Genomic DNA, 15,106 nt, shown 5'->3' on the forward strand with positions numbered 1-15,106 from the left:
ACCTCCAGTAAAGTTTTGCGATGCCCCAGGCAGGTGTTTAGGTCAGTCTAGAGATAAGGGGAAAGGAGGCCTGCGCATCTGGCAGTCAGCAGCATAGAGAGAGTTTTTAAAATCCCTGGGACTAGTTGTAATCAACAAGGGGAGAAAATAAGTCCAAAGACCAGGGCCTGTGGTGTCTAACATGAATTGGCCAGGAAATAACAACAATAAAACATAATAGCAAACACTGGTACAGTGCTTACTATGTGGTAGGCATTTGTCCAGGTACTTGGCAATTAATCATCACAGTAATCTATAAGGCAGGTACTCTTCTTTCCCCCATTTTATAGATGGGAAGAAACCAGCAATGAAGCAGCTGTGAGGGGAGAGAGATGTAGGAGAGGTGGTGTCCTGCAACCCACATGAAGAAAGCGTATCACGCAGTAGATAATGACCAACTGCATCAGATGCTGCCAGAGGTCAAGAAAGATGGGGACTGAAAACTGATCAACGGAATGAGCATCTTCAAAGTCTTTTGGGTTTTTTGGAGAAAGGGTCTTGCTCTGTCTCCTGGGCCGGAGCATGGTGGCACGAACACAGCTCACTACAGCCTTGACCTCCTGGCCTCAAGCAATCCTCATGCCTCAGCCTCCCAAATAACTGGGACTAAACATGCTGCCATGCCAGGTTAATGTTTTAAATTTATTTATTTTGCAGACACTGGGTCTCGCTATGTTGCCCAGGCTGGTATTGAACTTCTGCGCTCAAACAATCCTCCCACCTCAAACTCTCAATGTGCTGGGATTACAAGCATGAGCCACTGTGTCTGGCCAATTCCAGAAGGTGTTTTTTAAGTGATTAAAGTAACGTAATATACATGTGTTGTATTCATCACTTAGAAACCACTAATAAAAATGGGAGACTATTCAATTCCCCCAAATTAACTAGACTCTTCCCTTTATCTATCTCATGAGACAGGCAGAGGTAGCAACAGGCAGTGAAGGGGAGGTTAGCTGCATTATTTCATGTTTTTCTATTTATAACAAGAGAAAACCCACATGCCACTCACCTCTTTTTCCTGTTTCTGATGGCATCATGAATAATTTTCACTTGTACTGCCACCACTGACAGAACTTCCACAGAGATTCGGTTGAACTCATCAAAGCAGCCCCAAGCTCCTGTCTGCACCAATCCCTTATAGATATTTCCTATGGACTAAATAATAAAGTGAGGCACTCGGAATTTAACAGAAGCTATTATAATGAATAATTCCCAACCAGGAATAATGCTAGAGAGTACAGTTTTACACATGACTTTATGACTGACTTACTTTGTAGTCCATTTGCTCTGAACAGTTGAATACATAAACCATCATGCCAAGGGCACGACCTAGGTCCTTAGTGGTCTCTGTTTTTCCAGTACCAGCTGGGCCAGCAGGAGCCCCACTCATGGTTAGATGAAGTGATTGAGTTAAAGTAATGTAACACCTTTAAGCAATAGAAAACAAAAATATCATGGTCTACTATGAGATTTCTATATAACATCAGAGGCAATATATTTTTTTAAAGTTTAAGAAGCTCTAGAATGTGATAGTAGCACAAAATAACAAAATACTGATATACTTCTGATTTGTTCATGGCAATAATGAATCAGAATATTTTGTATCACATTTATTTTTAGGCTAGCTGTCTAAAAATACTAGAAAAGAATGTATTTGTTTATTGATCTTATTTCCTCATTATTGAATTGTGTATTTGAATGTAACACTTGATTTGTGATGCTATTAGATTTCAGGTATTTCCAGGTAAAGATACTATTAATATGGCAGACAACATCTCAAACTATTGTTTATAAAGGAAAAGTAGTTTAATGCAGTTAAACTGCTTTAAAAGTACTTTAAAGCAGTTTAATGTAGCAAATGTTTAATTCATCATTCAAGACTGATGAATGAATTAAACATTTGCTGCATTAAACTGCTACTTTATATATAATTTATATACATAGTGTACAAATAATATATATCTATTTCAATATATAAAGCAAATATGAAAAGATAATTTATTATATTTAAATGTATTTTAGAAACTTCTTTTGAATGTGTGGCTACATGCACTTAGATTACCATAACATTATTTTACATGAAAGACTGAGAGGTTCTTAGAAAATCATGAAACAAGAATAAGTAATAAAAGAAGACAAGACCAGCAAGGACCTCAAATGGCTGTATTCTTTATTTGGGGTTTCCTCAGGTTCATAAGTTGTGTTTGTCTTAGTCAGACGGCAGGTCTAGTGAAATGATACACACATGAAGGTCAGGAGACCAAAGACTAATGTCTCCTTTGCCAATCATCAGATGCTCATCTTAAATAAGACTTTTGACATCAACGTACCTCAGTTTTCTCCTCCCTTAAATGAGGTTAATGGTAGGATTATATTCAGAAGGCCAATGGTAAATGCCTTAAAAAATTGAAAGTACTATGCAAATACAAGCAATTAATTATGAAAACAGTATTTCTGTATTTTATATCCATTGCATGTTTAAGCATATCTTACAATGAAAGAGTGAAAAGGCTCCCAGACTAGGAATCAGAGCATTTCTTGTAGTGGCGATTTTCACCTTGTAATTTTTCTCTGGTGGTTCCAACTTTTGGGTAGGCATATGGCCTCCAACGTTTACAGACTGCATTTCCCGCCTGCTTTCCAGTCAGGAGTTGCCAAGTGACCAAACCAATGGTATATGTGCAAAATGATGAGTGCCATTCCTGGGACACTTCCTTGCAGATATTTGACCTAGACTCTCTTTTCATCCTTTCTACTGGCTAAAACACATGTGGAAACCATGTTTGGCATGTGGGCCACCTGCCAGCCTGTACTGCTGACCCTGTACTCTCCTCTGGACTGTGAGACACCCACTTCTGTGTTATTTAAGCCATTGTGTTATGGAATTTCTAACAGCAGCTTTACCTTTACCCTCCTAACCAACACACCTGAGTTCCCGCACAAGTTGATCAGGTACGATCTAGCTGATTTAAGTCTTTGAACCTGTTTACATATGGAAGAAGGAGACACTATCTCCTTTGCCTACCTCACAAAGGGATGGTCAGCATCAAATGAATAAAATATTAGAATTTGAAAGGCATCATTTTGTTAATGGAAACAGTTAGTAAATAATTCAAAGAATGAAATGGAAATGGAAACACTTTATCCAACACAATTCACACTATAAAAATGAACATTCATCTTCCCAAAAAACCCACATAGTGACTCTTCTAATTTAGAAGTTAATAAACTATTCCCCCTCACATAATGATAAACTTTAAAATGGCTCTTCCCTTTTTCTCCTATACCCTGGGCCTTCCATTCTTCTCTATCGACAATGGCATGCACACAGTAGACTCCTCACATCTGCAGTTTAGACTATTCTCAAGTGACTTCTTCAAGTGACAAACTGTAATCCCTCTCATTGAAAGTGGTGCATAAATTAATGAAGACAGTGAATGCTGACGTTTAGTGAGAGACAAGTTAGAACTGAATTAGACATCATTATAAAAATGATACAATACACAAGTGTTGCAATTATGAGCAGATTAATATGTATAAGAACAATCACAAATGTAGCGTTACAATCCTACCAGCCTTTCAGGACTACCATAGCAAACCAGTTTTATAGACTTACATTTGAAACTGTCTACATTTTGGTGAAAGTGGATAATTGCGCATACTGCTATGACTTTGAGGTGTGATTTCTGTTTCATGAATGTCAAAGATTAAATGTGCTATCTCCCATTAAACAGATCAGCAGAGATTGGAATACTAACAAAGAAATTCATGTCAATGTGACATAGTCTTACCTCCACAATACTCTGACTATGTATATATTTACTTGGGAGTCATGTGGAAACGAACTATTGATAACAGTAACCTCTTGCCCTGTTGAAATACTTGAACCACACTGGCTTTCCTTCCATCCCTGGCACTTGCTAAGTGTCTTCCCACCTTGGAAACTTTGTGCTCTCTGTTGCCTGTAACTTTCTGCCCCAGGATCTGTGTCTAACTGGTTCTTCATTGTTTTGGTCCCACCTCAAGCTCTCTATAATCTGTAATAGACACTCCCTTTAAGACAATTTTAAATACATTGGCCTTTTTAATTTTTTCATAGCATATATTACAGCGTAAATAATAGTGTTCATTAATTTATTTCTTGTTTCTCTGTATCCCTACTACAAAGTAATCTCTGTGACAGCAGGAACCCTGTCTGTTCAACACTGGAATAGTACTTAAGAATGGACTTTAGAAGTATTTGTGGAATCATTTAATGAATGCTATGTTCCACTCCTTCCTTACCTTTCACTGTATACAATTCCTCAAATATGAATTTGAACACAGGCAATTCCTAGTTATTTTTACACTTTGAATATAAGAATCCCGGGAGGGTGGAAGGAGGTGGTGATAGATCTTGACCAGAATGTCAGTTGTAGATAACTGGGCAGAATAAAAAATGCCTCCTTGAGTCCTATTAATCCACTCATGATTTCATCATTTGTGCATTGTATAGCTTCTGTAATTCTGTTTCTGTAATTTAATTCTCCTTACCTTTTCCTAATTAAAGTCAACATTCCCTATCTTACCTTATTAGTTAATTTACATACCACTTTCACGTAGTTCATTGTTTATCGTTTCTCCTCATTTATTCCTTTTCATTCTCACACATCTCTGATCATGCTAGGGGACTTTTTTGGATTGGTTTTTCCCATCTGGATGGAAACTTAGAATTGTTACCTGTCAGTCAGAGGAGTGATCACTAGTCGAGGACTGTTTCCTAAGTATTCATAGAAGTACTGGAACTGGGCATCACAAATATTAACAAAGCAGTGCTTCTGGGTATCCTCCCACTGGTGACGAAGCTGAGACAGCCATGCAAAAGCTTGGGGAATGACAACCTAAAAGCATTGCATAATCATCATATACAGGACACTGGTAGTTTTGGAGCAAAAATTTGTTAATCTAATTAACTCTACTGGTTCCCATTTTATTCATAAAATTCTCACAAATAGAAAATCTCTTACTATTGCAAATTGTAACTGCACACACATGGTTAAATAGGAAGAAATATGCATGTCATAAATTCTCATTTTAAACTGGCTTTTATTTAAAACAACATGAATTTCGTCAAGCAATGCTTTTTTCTCCCCTTTTATGAATTACCCCAGGGGATTAGATAAATTTTGTAACTTTATACTCATATCACTGAAGTCAGATGGAAAAACACACCATTTGTATTAAAATGACATATAATCCATAATTTCTGCACCTCAGAGGCATAAATAAACTATACTTTCAACCAAGTTCATTCTAAAACCAATCTGCTTTTAGTGCAGAGATTTTCTGCTTCATTTTTAATCACATCAAATAACAGTATTTTTCATTGCTATTCTTTCCCATCTACTAAATCCTAACCATTCACCTTCCTGTTAAAAATCCCTGCCTTTTTCAAGGTATGCGTGACCCTTGGATTTCTTGAGAATCGGTGGAACTTACCAAAATTACTGTATACTAACTTGTCTGACAACTACATAGGTTTTGGCATTGCATATTCAAGTATATTAGATGGGTGGGAATTAGAAAAGTATCTCTTTTAGTACAAAATAAAGGACATATTTTAAATCAGAATTTTTCCTACTGCAAATCATCAGACTGATAAAACAGAATAAAACATGTAGAAAGATAAAAGGCCCTATTAAAGGAATAGTTAGTTATCAACAGTTCATTATCAAAATGAGAACATATGGTAAGTGATGTTTTGCAAGGAAAAGTTCTGGACTAGCAATTAAAGAATATTGCTTACTAGTGGTCCTGAAGCTGGATCAAGGAATATTAATATATGTTTATGGCTTACATGAAGCAGCATTTTCTTGCACTTTATAAAAAGAATTAAAATTCACTTTGTTTTTCATAAACTGAGAGAAAAAAAAGAAAAACCACAGAAACATTTCACAATACATCCAGGCATTCGAACTGTGAAAGGAACTGCCTTGTTTTAGTACTACCAAACAAGTGCAGTCCAGTAGACAAGCACGCTCCTGACTTCTGTAAATCGGAATGTATTTTGGAAAGAAGGATGAGAAAATTTTGCTTTCACATTAAACATTGCCAGCACTTAAAGATACACAGACTTTTTAAAGGTATATAAAACAAAAGTTAATATACTACAAGATTTAGAAAATAACTTCTTCCAAGAAAATAAATTAGCTGTTCAAGGCATAGACAAAGGATTACCCAAGTGACAACCTAGAATTATGACCAACATCTCTCTCTTCAAGGAGTAACGTACCAAAGGCACACAGACATGATTTAAATTACATACACAAAATCTTACTGGTATTGGCTGTGTAAGTCACAGAGGTGAGGCCCACAGGCCAATGACCCAAGATGGTCATGCACAGAGAGATGAACACAATGATTTCTCACGGTTCTTTCATTACAGTAAAAATTTTTGATGGTCTGATGTTCCTAACTTGGCAAACCTTTTGGGATATCACTTTGAATAACTCTCATCAGGATAATATTGGCTAATCAAAATCAAATGCACCCAAGATAACCACAACTTTTGAGGACTAATTAAAACATACAAACTTTCAAAAAACAGTGGCTTTCTTGGAACTACTCTGGCAATAAACACCACTTTAAGGCAACAATAATGAATACATAAAATTTCTACAAACGACTTGCCTTCTGAGAAATAAGTTTGGCCACCACGTCTCTGGCATGGACATCTATGGTACAAATTGTCATGATCTTCTGTCTGTCTCCTGGTGGAAGTTCTCCCAGCAAAAGTGTAATTAGTGTATTTAGCTGAGAAATCTAGAAGGAATTGTTTTTTAAAAAGGAGGGAAGGGTTACAAATACAGAATTTAAGAGCCTAAAATTCTTCATATTTGTAAAGAGTCATTTAGTTTACAAAACACTTTCTTTCTTTGAGACAGAGTCTTACTCTGTCACCCAGGCTAGAGTGCACTGGCATGATTTTGGCTCACTGTAACCACTGCCTCCCGGCCCAAGCAATTCTCCTGTCTCAGCCTCCTGAGTAGCTGAGATTACAGGCGCCCACCACCATGACCAACTAATTCTTTTATTTTTAGTAGGGACAGGATTTCACCATTTTGGCCAGACTGGTCTTGAACTCCTGATCTCAAGTGATCTGCTCACCTTGGCTTCCCAAAGTGCTGGGATAATAGGCATGAGCCACCGCACCTGGCCACAAAACAATTTCAAATGTGTTACCACAGCTGGCTCTCAAAGAACCTTGGTGTAGAAATGACAATATTGGGCCGGGTGCGGTGGCTCACGCATAATCCCAGCACTTTGGGATGCCAAGGCGGGTGGATCAAAAAGTCAGGAGATCAAGACCACCCTGGTCAACATGGTGAAACCATGTCTCTACTAAAAATACAAAATATTAACTGGGCATGGTGGCGCATGCCTGTAATCCCAGCTACTCAGGAGGCTGAGGCAGGAGAATTGCTTGAACCCGGGAGGCAGAGGTTGCGGTGAGCTGAGATCGTGCCATTGTACTCCAGCCTGGGTAACAAGAGCGAAACTCCGTCTCAAAAAAAAAAAAAAAATGAAATGACAATATTATTACCCCCTCACACAGATGAAGGACATGAGAACCTGTGAGTAATGACTAAGCTGGGGCAGACACAGGGTTTCCTGGCTGCACTGAACTGACCCTCTACCCTAATGATAGCCTGGTCCACAATATTGCTGGAATAGAAATGACTACAAATCTTGAAAGGCCAAATTAGACTAACTTTCAAAAACTATAGAAAGAGCTAAATGACAAATAATATTTTTCTTTAGAAAAGTATTTGCCTAACAATTTGTGTTTTTTTTTCTTAATACATGATAGTGATGATTACTGAAAAAGTATTTAAAATGTAGAGCTGAAGAATATCCTCCTTTATTCTGATTCTCATCCCTACTGTTTAGGTCCATCAAACTTGTAAGACAAATATTTTCAAACTGCTGGTCTTTTTTCATAGAATGGAAAGGAATAAAATGAAATGACGTGACTGACAATTCATTGAAGTGAATGGAATAGAAAACACGGCATTACAGGTAGTACATGTATATACTGTTTCAAGCTGTTTTATTTCCGTTTTGACTATGTACATAAACATGTGAACTTGGAGCTGATAGAAAATATTTCTTATGGTAAATTGTGGTCAGAGAGGTTTGAAAGATGCTGTATTAGGTTGTAGTTTTGTTACTATGGTTATTTACACAAAAAGATTTCTGCCTTACTCAAGCCTTATTTACAAAAACAGTATTTCTGCCTTATTCTAGGTATCGTACTATGAAACAATACCATTCTTTTTTCTCTTCAGCTCTGCAAAGGGCAGTCAATGACAAACTGCTAGCACCTGAGAAAGCTGGCAATACGTGTCTAAGCCAGATCACCAGAGACTCAAACCTTTGTAGCCTACTGTCAAATACAGGTTCCCTACTGTGCTATTATCACGTGCCGGAAAATGCAAAATCCTGCAAACTTCCCTGAGATTGCCATGCAGCTGGAGGCTGGAGAAAGTCATGCAGCTGGAATAAGAAGGGAGAAGAAAGGCAGGAAGAGATAACCATAACACGTGTGATTTACATGAAACAAGAAGACAGAAGGTTCCAGGCACTGACTAAGCATGTTGCTGATTTCATCACACTTAATCTTAAAACAATCTGTTATCTGAACTTGCAGGTAAGAAAATTGAGTCACAGCCTTATTAACCACTTTGCCAGTCCAGGGAGGGGAAACTAAAATCCCAACAGTCTGACTTCAGAGTTTTCACATAAACCCCCTCCAGCATCCACAAGACCTGCCCACCCTTTCAGGTCTGAAAAACTGTAGCTGTGCAAGAAGCATTCAGGACAGACTTAAAGTCAAACACAAAGGACAAAAAGAAATAAAAATATTCATATACATCCCCTAGACATTCAGGATACACAGCAGCTTTATAAACATTTGCTCTATTTCCCCTACACCCTGGCATTATTAAGGTATGACTGAAAAATAAAAATTGTACACATTTAAGGTGATATTTTGATATATGTATACACTGCGAATCTATTACTCCAACCAAGCTAATTGACATATCCATCAGCTCACCTATTTAAGTGAGAATACTTGATATTTACTCTCTTAGCAAATTTCAAATATATACTACATTATTAACTATAGTTGCCATATGTTACATTAGGTCTTTAGAACTTACTCATGCTATAACTGAAAGTCTGTACCCTTTCGCCAGCAGTATCTTCCCTTCTCCCTACTCCCTATGCTCTGGTAATCACCATTCTACTGTTTTTATGTGTTAGACTTTTTTTTTTTTTTAAATCTACTTATAAGTGAGCTCTTGCAGTATTTGTATTTCTGTTTAGCTTATTTCACATAGAATAATGACCTTCAGATTCATCCAGGGTGTCACTAATGGTAGGGTTCCTTTTTTGTAAAGGCTAAATCATATTCCTCTGTATGTGTGTGCATAAGTGTTTGTCTGTGTGTCTACACATTTTCTTTATCCATCTATCAATGAATACTTGGGTTTCTTCCACATCTTGGCTATTGTGAATAAAGCTGCAATACACATAGAAGTGCACATATCTTGTCAAGATAGTGATTTTATTTCCTTTCCCTATATACCCAGAAATGAGATTGTTGGATCATATGGTAGTTCTATTTTTAATATTTTGAGGACCATTCATACTGTTTTCCATAATGGCTATACTACTTTCTACCAACCACCAAGGAGGTAAAAGATCTGTAAACTGAAAACTAAAAAATTCAATGAAAAAAATTAAAGACAAAAATAAATGGAATGATCCCATGCCCTTGGATTAGAATAATTTATATTTGTTAAAAATCTCGGCACTGCCCACAGTTCTCTGTAGACTCAATGCAAGTGCATCAAGATTTCAATGGCATTTTTTTTTAATGTAGAAAAAAATGATCTTAAAGTTTGTATGGAATCACAAAGGACCTTGAATGGCCGAAGCAATCTTAACCAAGAAAAACAAAGCTGGAGGCATCACATCTCCTGATTTCAAATTATATTACAAAGCCATAGTAATCAAAACAGTGTGGTACTGGCATACAAAAAGACACACAGACCAATGGAACAGAATAGAGAGTTCAAAAATAAATTTTTCAACTTATTTTCAGCATAGGCACCAAAAACAAAAAGTGAAGAAAGGATAGACTCTTAAATAAATGGTATTAACATAAAACTGGGTATCACATGCAAAAGAACAAAACTGGACCCTTACACTATACACAAAAATCAACTTAAAGACTTAAAAAAAAAAAAAACTATACCAAAAAACTTAAAGAATTGCACTTGTAATTCCAGCTAAGTCTCTTATCAAAGACTTAAAGACATGAAGCTGTAAAACTCCTAAAAAAAAAAAAAAAAGTGGAAAAAGCTTCATGACTTTAGTCTTGACAATGTTTTAGACTTGACACCATAAGTATAGACGACAAGAGCAAAAACAAACAAGTGAACTATATCAAACTAAAAAGTTTCCATACAACAAATGAAAAACCAACAAAATGAAAAGGAAGCCTATGAAACGGCAGAAAATATTTACAAACAATATATCTGATAAGGAGTTAATATCTAAAATATATAAGGAATTCATATAACTCAATGGCAACAAAATAAATAACCTGATTAGCAATGCGTAAAGGACCAGAAAAGACATTTTCCCAAAGAAAACAAATGGCCCACTAGTATATGAAAAGATGCTCAACATCGCAAATCATTAGAGAAATCAAAACCACAATGAGCTATCACCTCACACACATTAGAGTGGCTATAATGAAAAAGTCAAAAGATAACAAGTGTTGGCAATGACGTGCCTTAACCTACTACAAGAGTGACATCAAAGATCACTGATCACTGGCCGGGAATGATGGCTCATGTCTGTAATCCCAGCACTTTGGGAGGCCGAGGTGGGTGGATCACTTGAGGTCAGGAATTTAAGAGCAGCCTGGCCAACAGGGTGAAACCCCATCTCTACTAAAGATACAAAACATATTAGCCAGGTGTAGTGATGTGCATTTGTAATTCCAGCTACACAGGAGGCTGAGGCAGGAGACTCACTTGAATCCAGGAGGTACAGGTTGTAGTAAGCTGAGATCACACCAATGCACTCCAGCCTGGGTGACAAAGTAAGATTCTGTCTCAAAAAATATATAAAAAGATCACTGATCACAGATCACCATGACAGATACAACAATAAAAAAATTTAAATATTGTAAGAATTACCAAAATGTGACACAAAGACAAAAAGTGAGCACATGTTGTTTGTATAATGTTAATGCTCAGCATAGGGTTACCACCAATCTTTAATGTGTTAAAAAAAAAAAAAAAAGGCAGTATCTGTAAAACACAATAAAGCAAATCACAGTAAAATGAGATATACCTGTACTTTTAATACACTGCATCTTTAAAAAGTAGTTAAATGTTTAAAAAGCAGATGTGATTATTGTTTTATGTCTAATGCGTTCGCCATCCCCTAGATTTTACGCTCCACAAAGGCAAGGACAGTGACCATCTTATTCGGTGCCTTATCCCAGAGCCACTGAAGAACTGTCAGAGTGTGGGTGCTTAATGTGTATCTGCTGAATAGATGAACTAATGTACAGTAACAACCCATGTCCACTCAAGTTTCTAAAGAAAATTAACATACACGTCAGTAAGTAAAGAGGTCTTTAGGCCTTGGATATTTTCTCATCTGGGTCAAGATCCAGGCTTTGCAGTATCCAATCTTAAACCATTACCAGTATTTGGTTAAAAAAAAAAATGTTGATTGTTAACAAAAGTAATAATATCATTTGCCTTATAAGAACATATATAATTTTAAGTGCATTCACATGCATAGTCTTGTCTGAGCCTCCCAACAACCTGTGATTTCTGCATTACTCATTTTTCACAGAAGTGCAGTCAAATGGAAGATGATTAAAAACACAGCTTGTCAACATAATCTACACAGCATCGTATGTTGGGAATCTTATATTGTGCATCAAGATTAAACATTCTCTGATGATACTCTTTTTTAAGTAATAAAATTCTGTACCCATAGTTATGTAATGTCTGTATTATTTGGGCAGTGGCAACAGGTAGCAATCATTATGGTCAATAATGTAGTTGCATATAAGTTTATGGTCTGTGATGTGTAAAACATTCCTTGGCAGCTTTAAGAAAATATATCCTATCGTGTAATCAGTACATATTCTTGCCACTAATCGCAGTAGTGTTACATGGTTTTCTACTGGATCAAGCATGCCCCCCTCAAGTCTAGCTACATCCCTTTGAAACTCAAGTGGCTGTTTTCCTGGTACATGTTGACTTCATTAGAGTGCAAGTATAGCATGTGCCTTGAGCTAGAAATAAGCGTATATTAGAGTAAAACCCAAACTTTTGTTCCCGGAACACAAAGTCTTCCATAGGCTCACGCCACTCCTTTCCTGTCTCACTTCACTGTCCATGCTGGCCTTCTCTTTGTTCTCCTCTCACAGCTGCTCTGAGGCCTCAGCAACCATTTCATCTGCCTGGAGTTATCTTCCCTCTCATCTTTGTATGATTAGCTTCCTCTCATTATTCAAAGTTTTAGTTCTAATTTACCTCCTCAAATTGGCCTTCTCTGGCCATTCTAATTACTATTACCCCTATCTATTTATTGTTTTCATTTTATTCTCTTTATGGAATGTATGAATATCCTATCAATCATTTATTTATTTGTCTACTCCACCCTAAACTCTAAAGGAGCAAGGCCCACATCTGTCTTATTTTGTGCTGTGTTCCCATACTTAGCATAGTGGCCTCCATCAAGCATGTGTCCAACTCAACACTCACTGTATGAATTGATGAAGGAAGAAATAAACAAATAAATGATGGGAGCAATACACACCAGAACAACAGTTTTTTGTTCTCTCATGCACTCATTTGTACAAGATGACAAATGTGGTTCTTGTTTCCAGACCTTACAGGGCAACGAGGAACGCAGATAAATAATAACTGTTTTGCTAGGGCAAGTAAAAAGTACGCTGATATCACACAGAAATAGGGCCTTGCCTGACCTAGGGCTTAGAAAGGCACTTTAGAGGAATTTATGCTAAGACCTAAAGAATGAGCAGGATTTAGGTTGAAAAGAATTTAGGGGTTGGCCAACAGAGAGTCAAGTGTTTTAGCCACAGGAAGCAGCCTGTGGAAAGGTCCTGAATGGAGCGGGTGGCTCTGGGGAAGAACTGAAAGAGGTCACCAATGGCAGGACGGGCCGGCAGAGGTGGGACAGGTGTGTAAGGATGCTGCAGAGGAAAGCAAGTGTCCAAGATGAGTTAGGACAATGAGATGGTGCTAAAGGGTCTAGGAGGTGGGGTGATAATGAGATTTGTGTTATTACATGATTTCTCTGGCTATACTGTAAAGAATTAATTGGAGGGAAGTAAGACTGACAGAAAAAAAGACCTTGAAGGAGAAAGCTACAGTCATTTAGATAAGAGAAGAGAGTGGCTTGGTCTAAGATATTCTCAAAGCAGCTAGAGAAGGCAGCGAGAATGGGGATCTTCAGAACAGCTGAAGAGGTTTGATGGCTAAATGGATATTGAGCATATGAATAGTCAGGTTAGTGTGGGCAACTACTGAAGATATTTTTCTTTTTCCCCTACAGTTGGGCCCATTAGGAAGCAAGTTTGAGAAAAGAGAATGCATATTAGATCTTTCAGGCTGGATATGCCTTTGAGACTTCAGTGAAAAATACCCATCTGCTTCTGGCTGTGCTTCAGGAGAGATATGTAGGCTGGAGCAAAGGAAACTGAGCAGTCATAAAAGTGGATGAAACCAGTCAGGGATGTGTGGGGGTGTGGGGAGGGGAGGGGAGGGGAAGAAAGGAAAGGAAAAAGAAGAAAGACCGTGAGAGGCTGAGGCAGGTGGATCACCTGAGGCTAGGAGTTCCACGCCAGCCAGGTCAACATGGTGAAACCTGTATCTACTGAAAATACAAAAACATTAGCCAGGCATGGTGGTACACACCTGTAACCCATTACTTGGGAGGCTGAGGCATGAGAATCATTTGAAGCCGGGAGGTGGAGGTTGCAGTGAACTAAGATCACACCACTGTACTCCAGCCTGGGTGACAGAGTGACACCCTGTCTTAAAAAAAACAAAACAAAAAACAAACAAAACAAACAGAATAGAGCCATAAGGAACAGGAATATTTAAGGGGCAGAAGGAAGAAGACTGGCCAGGTAAAGTAAAGTGCAGCCCAAGTTTTCTAAGTAGAAAACTATAATTCAAAAAACAATGAACATAAAGGAAGAAAGCATATGAAGAAGGAGGAAGTATTTTCTAACTTACAGAAAACAGAAATAGACTCCATCAAGGGGTAGAAATGGGTTGTGATGATGAGAAAACAAAGAGCAAGTACAGACATTAGGTCGGCAAGCTTGATTACAATAAAGGTTACAGAGGTAAAGCAGGAAATAAAAGGAGATAAGGCATGAATGGACAATTTTTGGTTATTATTTTGAATAATGAGGGAATTGGGCATGTTTAATTACTGATAGGAATGAGCAAGAGTGAGAAACTGAAGAAACAGGAGAAAAGGAAGTCAGGGCAGCCTTGAGAGAGGTCAGAGCAGAAGGGAACCAGGGCAGAGGCTGAGAAATAGCTTTGGGTGGTGGAGGCTCCCCTTCCCTCCGAGCTGGAGGATGGTGCAGGGGGAGGGACGTCAGCCTGATGGCCACTGCTCTAGTCCTCTCTGATGATGCTGGCAGATGATAAAAGCACTGACTGAGAGGCAGTGTATGTGTACACGTGTACTGCGTATGTGTTTTCTAATTTAATCATCACAACACCCCTGTGAAGTAGGTGTGATGAGTAGTCCAGTTTTACATACGAGAATATGAGATCATCTGCCCGAGATCACACAGTTCTAAACGGTGGAGTCAGAAGCTAGTACACAATTCTAAGATCTTATTATATGTTTTACAAATACAAACCCTTCTTATGTGGATAACAGGGAATCAGACCAGGCAAGAGCTGGCCTCCAATGATTGTGGTGAGTGAAGAGAGAGAAC

General features: G+C 37.8%; 1 protein-coding gene across 1 annotated transcript in view; it reads right to left on the reverse strand.

Annotated features, from left to right (window-relative positions):
• Positions 1-15,106, reverse strand: part of DNAH11 (dynein axonemal heavy chain 11) — a 406,504-nt gene that overhangs the window by 216,735 nt on the left and 174,663 nt on the right. The window contains exons 31-34 of the mRNA XM_032287021.1: positions 6,709-6,840; positions 4,759-4,919; positions 1,310-1,466; positions 1,049-1,194 (exon numbers count right to left, since the gene is read on the reverse strand). Of these exons, the coding sequence (XP_032142912.1) occupies positions 1,049-1,194; positions 1,310-1,466; positions 4,759-4,919; positions 6,709-6,840 (596 nt within the window). The remainder of the gene's footprint in view (positions 1-1,048; positions 1,195-1,309; positions 1,467-4,758; positions 4,920-6,708; positions 6,841-15,106) is intronic.

Source organism: Sapajus apella, unplaced genomic scaffold (assembly GCF_009761245.1).
Source record: "Sapajus apella isolate SASKATOON/1434 unplaced genomic scaffold, GSC_monkey_1.0 scaffold19, whole genome shotgun sequence".
Classification (NCBI taxonomy): domain Eukaryota; kingdom Metazoa; phylum Chordata; class Mammalia; order Primates; family Cebidae; genus Sapajus; species Sapajus apella.